Source organism: Chinchilla lanigera, unplaced genomic scaffold (genome assembly GCF_000276665.1).
Source record: "Chinchilla lanigera isolate Chin_1 unplaced genomic scaffold, ChiLan1.0 scaffold00137, whole genome shotgun sequence".
NCBI lineage: Eukaryota > Metazoa > Chordata > Mammalia > Rodentia > Chinchillidae > Chinchilla > Chinchilla lanigera.
The window spans coordinates 2739563-2750042 of NW_004955538.1; the positions used below are offsets into that span (position 1 = coordinate 2739563).

The 10480-nt window shown below is 51.7% G+C and overlaps 1 protein-coding gene across 4 annotated transcripts in view; it reads left to right on the top strand.

The window, feature by feature from the left end:
- Tdrd9 (tudor domain containing 9) overlaps positions 1-10243 on the top strand; it is an 82587-nt gene extending 72344 nt beyond the window's left edge. For 3 of the 4 annotated variants that reach the window (XM_005410819.1, XM_005410820.1, XM_013507899.1), the window contains 6 exons: positions 392-501; positions 1158-1254; positions 4692-4830; positions 6960-7078; positions 8066-8138; positions 9585-10243. In XM_005410819.1, the coding sequence (XP_005410876.1) occupies positions 392-501; positions 1158-1254; positions 4692-4830; positions 6960-7078; positions 8066-8138; positions 9585-9686 (640 nt within the window). In that variant the 3' untranslated portion in view covers positions 9687-10243. Of the gene's footprint in view, positions 1-391; positions 502-1157; positions 1298-4691; positions 4831-6959; positions 7079-8065; positions 8139-9584 lie in introns of those variants that run through there. The other variant, XM_005410821.1, reaches the window with a different exon arrangement.
- The last annotated feature ends 237 nt before the right edge of the window (positions 10244-10480 follow it).

Sequence of the window (10480 nt, forward strand, 5' to 3'; positions counted from 1 at the left end):
CTTGAGGCCAGGGCAAAGGTGCAGAAGGAGCAGCTGCTTGAGTGCCTTGGGGTGGAACCCACAGGTTGGAGCTTGATTAGCATTGGTGATGAGGGTCGAAGGAGTGAAGGATGCCTGTAGAGCTGCTCCTGGCTTCTGCTGAGAGAGGGTGGAGGAGGAGAGGAGTGCTGACTGCATCTCTCTGCTGGGTGCAGTGCAGGGCACAGTCAGCGGTGAGCAGGTTGGGTATCTGCACGTGGGGTATCTAACTTCAAGTGAAGCATAGGAAACCACGTGGGGAGAGTGGCCGGAGGAGGGGCTTGCTGTACCTGTGGTGTGACTCTTCTGGAAGTGCTGTCACTGTGGCCTGGTCGGGGGATCAGTGGCCTGTGGGGTGCCTCTCCTCTTCCAGGTGTGTCTGGATTGACAAGGAGAGCATCAACTCCGTCGTCATCAGTGACGCCCCTGCAGACCTGCACCAGAGGATGCTGGTTGCAGCCTCACTGTCCGTCAACGCAACTGGTAAGCTGAGGGCCTCAGTTTGTCTGGGTCCTCCCTCTCCTTTCTGCTCATGTGCTGTATTTTGGGCTGGTTCCTAAGTGCAGTGGCTGATGCAAGTGAAAGAAATAGAAGCTGGGCTTGGTGAGAAACACCTGTAATCCAGCACTTTGGGAGACTGGGGTAGGAGGATTATTAGTTAGAGCCCAACCTGGGCAATTTAGCAAGACCTTGTCTCAAAAACATTAAAAAAACAGCTCAGTGTGAAGGCCTTAGTACACACACACACACACACACACACACTCACACACTCAGAGCACTGTTCATTTCCCTTGTATAGAGAGATGTGGGAATTAGTCTCTTGATCACTTGCTCATTCCTCCATACTTGGCTACAAAGGAGAGCTGGTCCAAGTTCTTGGCCTTGGGAAAACCCAACAGGCCAATGAGGAGAAGGCAGAGAGTAACCAGATGAGTCATTCTCAATGAGATTAATGCCTAGGCGTCCCTTTCTGTAGGGTTTGTGGGACCTAGAATGGGAGTACTTTCCTGGAGCGGGAGGAACCAGTAAAGACAGACTTAGCAGAAGAGGGGTGCTGCAGGCTGGTGGGACCAGCTAGTAGGGAGCAAGGTCTGAGCGATGTGTGGTGCAGCCTGCGCTGACTCATTCACTGTACACAGGGTCTACCATGCTGCTGAGAGAGACCTCCTTGATGCCTCCCATCCCGGGCCTCCCCGCACTCCTCAGCATGCTGTTTGCACCAGTGATAGAGTTAAGGTATGCGCGGGCCTCTGCCTTGCCCATATGCAGGTTGCATCAGGTGAGAACCTGGGGGGAAGATACCTTCTTACCTTCTAGTTCAGTGGAAGCGGGCAAGTGAGGTGTGTGCTGTCACACTCATGAGCCAGCAGTCCCGCAGGGCCCCTGCTGCTGTCTTCTAGCTTAGTGGCTGTGCTTCACTTACTTTCTCGGTGCCTCTGGCCACGGGTTCCCTGAGTGAGCGCCCTTGAGAACTGGGCCGGGCCTGGGCGGATGTGCCTGTGGGTGCTGACCTTCCCTTGTGTTCAGCCACAGCTGTTCCGGTCACTTACTTCTCTTGCCGCCTCCTTCCCCACAATGCCTTCCCTGAACAGCTGGAGCAGCCCACAGTGTTGGCACCATGTCTAATGGAGGCTCCTCCCGGGTGATCAGCGCTTTGTGGTAGGGAGCTGGGCACCTCCAGCTGAGAGGATGTTCTGATTGGTGCCCCGATGAGAGCACCATCCGCCCCTCCCTTGGCTCTGGAGCTGGCATTGGTGCTGTTGGCATCAGGTTAGATGCCATGTTACCTGCAGGCAGTGCTCAGCCTGGAGGTGGCGCTGCTTCTAGGCAGGTCACAAAACAGCAATGCCAGGATGTTCTTTCCTTAAAGCTGGTGGAAATTTAAGAAGTAGATTAAAAGGGGATTTCCATCTGTTTAGCTGGATGTTCCAGTTACTGTGGAGCACAACCACAAAATGTGGTAGGATAGCTGGGTGTGTGACACACACCTGTGATCCCAGCACTTGGGAACTGAGGCAGGAGGATTGCTGCAAGTTTGAGGCCAGCCTGGTCTCAAACAATATCCGGTCTCAAAACAAACAAACAAACATGAGTACCTGAGGAAGTCACGCATCCAAATGGTGATAGCAGTGGTGGTTCCTTTGAAGTAGTTATTCCACCCGGATCACGACTTGTTGAGCTGTGCGTAGCACATGCTTTGATTTTCTTACAATGATTTTGCATTTCAGCTTTAGTCAAAAGTATGCATCAGGATGAAATAAATGTATTTCTGTGATTTTGTGACTTTGTCTTACATAAGTACTCAGGGTTCCTGGAAGAAAGTTGAGCTCACTGTATTAGTCAGCTCTCCGTCGCTATGTTGAGATACATGAGAGAAATCAGTTTAGGAGGAGGAAAGGTTTTGGCTCACAGTCTCATGTAAGCCTTAGAGCAGATGGAGGGAGCACCACCGCCTTTGTGTGGGTCATTTCAAGTGTTCCTACTCAGTGAAGCCTTGCTGAGCTGTAGGTGTGATTGTATGTGAGCCCTGGACTGCTCTGCAGCCACTGTCAGTGTGGGCAAGGTGCTGTGATGTCCTACTAGGTTTATGACATGGCCTCTAATTACTGATCACTGTGCTCTGGAAAGGTTTTACAAAAACTGAAATTTCAATAAGTTATTTTAATAATGTAGAGGAACCTACATTAAAAATTTTTGTATCTGTTTTGTAAAGCAGATACTCAATACCTAATTTGTAAGTCTGAATTTTAAGACTCTGTCTTTGAGTTTACTTAAAGCAAGATTATCTTTCATTTTTATTAAACTGAAAAAGGGGAAATTGGGGAATATATCTAGATGTATGTATATACATACATATGTACACATATGACTAAGAACAAAATTGTTTTGCCTGTATATATATACTTTTTTGCAATAGTGTCTTCCTACGTAGCCCAGGCTGGCCTTGAATGCACTGCAATTCTCCTGCCTGAGCCTCCCCAAATGCTGGGATTACAGGTGTGTACCACCATATCTCGTCAGGTTTTTTTTTTAATCAAAACTTAATTAAGCCAGGTGTTGAGGCCTATTTGTATAGCTGCGTGGGAGGTGAGGCCAGAGGATATCTTGAGCCTGGTTCAAGCCGACCTGGGCATCATAGGGAGACCCTGTCTCAAAAAACGAAACTTAGTCGATTATAAACCTGCAGTTGTAAGAGGGTAAGTTCTGGGAGCTAATGCCTGTGTGGTGAGTACTGTGTCACTCAGCTGAGATCTGCTGAGAGGACAGACCCTGTGTGTCCTGCATACACACAGAATGGTTACTGCGTGGTGGTGGATGTGGTCCCAGGCTGGACTGTGGTAATCAGCTAACAGAATAGATACTTTTACCAGTTATAGCACAGTAAAGCTGGAGAAAAGACTGATGTTTTTTTAGCTGATGGGAAGAAGTCCCAGTGAGATACCAAAGAAAATCAGCAAGGTATTTTAAAAGTATTCAGTGCTATACCTGTGCATGTACCTACTTGTTGGCCCTGCTGTGGGTTGAGGCCATGCCGTCGGAGCTAGCTCCTGTGGGCTGGTGTGGCGGCACACACCTGTAGTCCCTGTGCTGGAGAGGTTGAAGCAGAAGGGCCGTTTGGGCCCAGGAGGGTGAGATCAGCATGGCCAGCGTAGTGAGACCTGTCTTCAAAACGTAAAACAAACCCTCGTTCCCAGAGAGTGAGGACTGAGTGGCTCAGTCTGTGTCAGGCTGAGTGTGAGGGCGGGTGGGGGGTATGGAGGCTGGGGGGGGCGGCATTGGGAGGAGCCCCTGCAGGGGAGGTGGTGGCCTGTCCTCAGGTGGGGAGAGGCAGCCTGAGTGCTGTGAAGCAGGAGGGACCCTTTACTGTAGCCCATGTAGCCCATGGGCCTGGAAACTACCACAGGCCTTTGCACAGGGAACACATGGCTGGACTTGCTGGGAGCGCTCCCACTCTTCACAGTGTAGAAGAGGGTTGGCAGGGGCAGTGGGGTGGGGAGATAATGGGCCTGAGAGATACAGCTGCGTTCAGGTGAGAAGTGGCTGTGGTTTGACAGGCTGGTGGCAGCAGGAGTGGAGAGGACTGACAGCGAGACTTGGGATATGGCAGTGGCAGGTGACAGTGGTGGTCGAGGCGGGAGCCTGGGCAGAGCTGGGCCTGTGGCTTCGCAAGAGTACGTGTGTGGCGGGGTGAGGAGGGCAGGGTGGTGGGCAGCCTTCAGGCTTTTTCTGCACGCTGGGCTTGGTCAGAGGCCCAGGTGCTGGATGACTCCTCTAGAAACCTCTCTCACAGGAACTCAGCCCAGGCCTGGGGATTTAGCTCAGTGGCATAGCGCCTGCCTGACAGGTGCAAGGTTGTGAGTTCAATTTCCGGTACTGGAAAAAAAACAAAAACAAAAAAAAGGAACTCAGCCTATGGCAGAAACACGGAGGGAAGCTGAGTGCGATACAGTAATCTTACCCTAGTCCTACTGCAGGAGAGAGAATTAGAAACTTAATGTCAGATAACATCCATACTTGCTGTTGTTATAACATGCATTTGATCTAAATGTTTAGTATTAAAACTGGAAGAAACAGAAATGAAAGTAGGATGGTTTATTAGTCTATTCTTGAATGTTAAAATGGTGGTTTATCAATTATGCAATGACTAACTCCTCTGAAAACATTGCATCCAGGCTCGATCAGGAGGGAAAAGGCTACACCGGGGTCCTCTGTGGTCTGGGATGGAACCCAGCGATGGCAGCTCCCATCCTCCCAGAGCACGACATGGAGCTGGCGTTTGACGTGCGGTTCGGCGTTGAGGACGTCATTGAGGTGAGCAGCACCCCACAGTGCTAGTGCACAGCACTGCTCGCTCTCGCTTTGCTCCTCACCCGCTGACCGTCGCCTGCAGACCTGAGATGCTGCTGTCCCCGGGTCCGCAGGAGCGGGGCTCCCGATGGGCCTGCAGGGCTCCTGCCCTCCAGCTCCGGGAGAGGCTGCTCCTGGGGTGCTGGTGCTCTGCCTGTCCTGTGCACTGGCTCCTGCCACAGGAAGCTTTTCTGAGCGGTTGGAGGAAATGCCAGGGCAGCAGGACTGGGGAGTTGCTCTCTGGTGCCCTCCTTGCTGGTTCCCAGAGGAAATGAAACCAAGTTCTGATGCCTCCTCTCCCCCAGCGGGGTTGTTGAGCACAGAGGTGAACGTGCCTGGGGTCCCAGGGCAGCTGCTCACAGCAGGTCCATGTTATGGCTGTGTCTGCATGTGCCCCAAAGCCTCATGCGGTCATGGGTGGGGCTTTTCAGAGGTAGCTGGATCTAGAGTGTGCGATTGATTCATGGTATAATGCTAGGTTTAAGGCTGAGTGATTACTAAATCAGTCTACTGATTGGTTTAGCTCGGCCCTAATCCCAGTAGCCTGGATACAATATAAGGGACAGAAAAAAGCTTGTCTTGTCCCTTGCTTGCTTGCTTTTGCTGCCTTCTGCTTGCACAAACTGCTGGGAAAGGAATTTTAAGTCAGCGTGAGAAGAAGGCCACAGTGACCTTACGGTACTGGGCGAGAGTCGGGTGTCTGTGAACTGATTATCCAGTATCTAAGGACGGACAGCTACAGAGACAGTTCACGCGCTGTGTGTACATGGCTTCCTGTCCGTCCAACTGTCCAGCTCTCAGAGGGCCAGGGAACAGTGACCCCAGGGACACGAAACAGGCTCAGTGGCCTCCTGACCTCTGATAGGGTTCTTCAACACCAGAACCAGGTCTCCTGGAGAGACAGCTGGCTCTGGGCTGCGTTAGGAAATGGACAGGGTGAACCTGTAGCTCCTGGGAGTGCCATGGACAAGTGGGTCAGAGGGCAGAGGAGGAGCTCCTGGTGGCCAGCACTGAGTGGTAGGAGCAACGAAATATATGTAGGGCTTTATAGCTGAGAGTATATCCCGGAGCGTCCACGTGGATAGACAGGGAGGATTGCATAACCGAGTGGGGCAGAGGCAGCGCTCCTCTCCAGCGGCCCCAGGGCTGCGGGTCAGGGCTCCTATCTCCATGGAGCTGAAGCTTGTCAGCTGTGGAGTGTGGGAGCTCACAGCAGAGAAGGCCGGCAGGCTCGGCCCCTGCTGTGCGTCTCGTGATCATGTGACAGGTGAGTGGCAGCAGGCACACTCGCAGAATGTGACGAGAGGGTCCCTTCGCTCTCTGTCTGTCACAAAGAAATCTCCAGAGGAACCCAAACTGGGAAACAGGTTACAGAACACTGCAGGAACCAAACTGCCAGAGCCTTGACGACCAGGAAAGGCTAAGAAGCCGCCCCACCCCAGAGGATGCGCATGTTCCATGTGGAGCCTGGAATGCGTCCCGGAGCAGAGATGGGACACGGATGGGAAATGGTCCAGACAGCAGGGGCCAGTTAACAGCAGTGTCCTAGAGCTGGTTTCCAAGGTGTGACTGATTGGGCGCCACAGGGACTGTCTGTTCTGTCTTTGTAATTCTGAGGTAAACATAAAATACAACACTGACAGAGGCTGGTGATAAAGCAGGACCTTGGTACTTTACTCAGGGGCTTGTCAGACTCCCCGGGGGGACACATGCCCATGTCCAGCCGTGTTACCTACAAGAATAAATGTGTCTACACTAAACAGTCTGGCCGTGTGGTGGCACACACCTGTGATCCAGCACGTGGGAGGATTGCTGTGAGTTTGAGGCCAGCCTGGACTACACAGCGAGACCCTGTCTCAAATAGCTAAAAACAAACAACCCACTGAACAGCTTGAACTTTTCTTGCCAATTCTTAACTTTTTCTTTTTGCTGTTATTGCTTACATTGTGATAGTCGTTACTGATATTTCCATTGGTTCAGTAGTTCTCTCGGCAGCCATAGTGGTGATAGTCATAGACTCTGACTCTGAAAGCTAGCACTGACTTACTGCGGGATGGAGCCATGTGAGTACTGATGTAAGCATTCGTTTACAGATTAATATTCTCAGGGCTGCTATCAACAAGCTAGTGTGTGATGGGCCAAATGGATCGAAGTATCTGGGGCCAGAAAGAATGGTGCAGTTACAGGACAGTGCTCGTCAGAAACTTCTGAGGTAAGCTGGGGTGAGCTTCCCTAGCTGCCTGGGTGGTGGGTATTTTGAGTTATTTAAGGGGTGTGGTACAGGGGTCTTCTGAAGTGGGATCCAGATCCAACGCAGTCCCAGGAAACATGGGATGTGGGTCCACACTCCGGGGTCAGTAGGGCGGAGGGTGCCCAGATCTACCACTGAGGAGAATGCGGTAAGGGGTTGTTGTGGACCCCAGAGTAGGGCCTGGGGACACGGTGGGTGGTGCGGTGCCCCCACCATCCGTGGGTACTGCAGGGTGCAGGAGGCCAAGTGCCGCACCCGGCCAGAGCCCCTCTTTGCTCTCACCTCTCACTGGACACTGCCAGCCCCAGCCAGCACGCAGAGGCCGAGCATGCACACTGCAGCCCAGGAGCCGGTCAGCAAGGGCCTGGGGGAGGGAGGAAGAGGACACAGCCAGGAAGAGCGCGGAAGGCACCCACACCTGGGCTCTTGCTTCTGCTCTAGAGTTTGTTTGTTTTTATGCAGCTCAGTTTTATTGAGATGGCTGTGACCATGCCGTCTTTCCCTGTAGTTCTCTGATGTGGTTTGCTTTACTTCTGCGAGAATAGTGGTGATGGCTGCTGGGTCCGCTCGGTCCTGAGCACGGCCACCCGGTCCTGTGCCTTTGCTCCTAAACGTTTTTTGAAAATTGTAACAACCTTCCAGAGTCTGCTGTGCACCATTTCTTTTTGCTTTTTAAAGTGTTCTTCAAGGGGGTGGGGATTTAACTCAGTGGCACAGCACTTTCCTGGCAAGCATGAGGCTGTGAGTTCAATTCCTGGTACTGGAAAAAAACCAAAAACCAAAAAACAAAGTGTGCTTTAAGTTAAACTATCATAAAACTTTGACCTTTTAAAAAAATTGCATCTCATTCTAAGGAAAATATGTAGGATATAAATTTTTTCAACCACAGAGTGTTTTCAATTACTAATGTATGATTAACATAACTCAGTTTCCTTTTCTAAATTGTAGTTTGTTCTGCCAGATGAAGCCTAGAGAGAAGATGACTCCTAAGTGGCACGAAAGGCCCTATGAGTGGAACCAGGTGAGTGTGCAGCTGCTGCCGGGGTGGGGGGGTGGGGTGGGGCACTGGATGGATGAAGACTCAGAACCAGGCCTGGCTGAGGGTGCCAGGAGCAGAGCCTGTGGCAGAGAGGGCGGTGCCTGTGGTGAGCTGGCTCTGGGTGGCCCCTGGGCAGCGGTCAACAGAAGGCAGACCCAGGACTGCCCAGGTCTGAGCCCCTGCCGGGACCCTGCAGCTCTTCCTGACACCCTGCTGCCCTCCTGGTTCATAGGTGTGCTCCTTAGCTGCGGGGATCCGCCACTGTCTGCCAGCTCAGCTGCTGAAAGGAAGCTGCACAGTGGGGAGGCTGAGGAGCAGCACACAAGTGTCCCTCGCAGTTCTGGAGGGTGGGAGCCTCGGGTCGGGCCGGCGGGGCCGTTTCTGGTGAGGACTTGCAGACAGCTGCCTCCTTGCTGTGTCCTCACACGGCCACAAGAAAGACAGCCAGTGAGCCCTGTGGTATCCAGACTTAGAAGGGTGCTGACCCCATGGGGCCCCCTCTGCCCTCACCCGCCCAGGCACCTCTTGTGAGCCCCTCTCCAAATCTGCTTTCTCCGAAGGCCAGCTCTTCCCCTCGCAGTGTGGAGGACACAGTGGTGAAGCAGGGCAAGGCCCATCTCAGGCACCTTGATGTTTCCTGTCCATAAGGCTTATAGGACCAACTGAGGTGTGGTTTTAGGCAAAAGAAGACAGGGAGGAATTTTAAGCTTTGATGCTGGAGCCACAGATGTCATTAGAAGTACCCAGCTGGGCAGTGGTTCCTCGTCCCTGTGCCCTGGAGCTTGTGTTCCTGAGTCTGAGGTCCCTCCACTGGCGATGCCCCCTCTCCCCACCTACCACCTACCTTTTTTAAGTGAACACCTGTACTAAAGTTACTGTTCATTATTTATTTGTTTGTACCGGGAATTCAACCGAGGACCTTGTACTTGCCAGGCAGGTGCTGTGCCGCTGAGCTATATCCCTGACACTGTTCATGTTTACCTAAGAGGGTGTAGGAGGTTTTTGAGTTAAGGGTACCCTATTAAACATGGATTTGAGAATAAATTATCAGATATATAGTTTGGAGTATGAGAGTAGACAAGCATCTATAAGTAGTTTTAAAAAATGAGAAAAGTGGGGCATGGTGGCACACGTCTATAATCGCAGTACATGGTGGCACACGTCTATAATCTTGAGGCAGGAGGATCACCTCAAGTTTGAGGCCAGCCTATGCTACTCAGTGAGTTCAAGGTCAGCCTGAACTATAAGCAAGATTCTGTTTCAAAAAAACAAACAAACAAACAAAAAAAACCAAGAGAAAAAGAAAAGGAAGATGGGAAGAGTACTTTTTGTTGTCTTACATATTGTGTGTGTGCATATAATTATGTTTGTTCAGTGCCGGCCTGTCCCACTGCAGAGCCTGATTGGTGCTTTCGTCTGTCTTGTTAGGTCCATCCCAAGCTGGTCATGGAGCAGGCTGACTGGAAAGGCTGCCAAGGGAAGAATACTTTTCTCTACCAGCTTCACAAGCTGGTCGTGCTCAGTCCCTGATCGTGGCCGCTCCTGTGGAGTTGCCCTGTGGAGCCGCAGAAGCCTACTGGAGGCTCCCTGCAGCCCACCTGTGCATGTCAGCGTCGCCACCCGTGCCGGTCACACCCCTTCTCTTCTCGCGGGAGCGGCGTTCTGTTTGATGGAAGAGTTGGAAAGGAAATCACTGCGTTCAATACTTTGGAAGGAACGGTCCAGAAGGCGAACTCTGGAAGCAGCTGCACTCGCTCTCCGCTGCAAAGGCCCTGTGAGCAGCTGGTCTCGGGCGGGGCTCCAGCGAGCGCTCCGGATCCCACCTGTTACGGTCAGGCCTGTGCGCAGGACGGGGCAGGGCCGCTGCTTACCACAGGGCTGTGCGTGTGGTGTTTACAAACCATGTGGCGTTTCTGATTTTTTGTTGTTGTTTCCCATGAGGGAAAATACCGAATTTTGGTAAGATTAATCTGTTTCATACCTGTAGGGTTTTCAGTTAAGTTACAGTTCTTGGTTCATGCTTTGGAAGTTGGAAATGACCTGGCAACTGATACATCTGTGTTAAACAATAAAAGCCTTAGACAGCATTTCTGTTTTTGACAGTTTCGGTCAGAAGAGTCAATATGTACCATATTCTGTTCTAAAAAAGATCTCTTAAAAAATGAAAAGGTCTCTGTGTATAAAACTGATGAAGGGAAATCAGTTTCTGTTAGGGTCAACTCTGTCCAGGGTTTGGCCTTGGCAGAAGACTTGCTGTGGAAAACAGGTTCTTGAAGGGCTTTCAGCGCGTCACGCGGTTCCGACATGGGGGAGAGGGTGCAGCG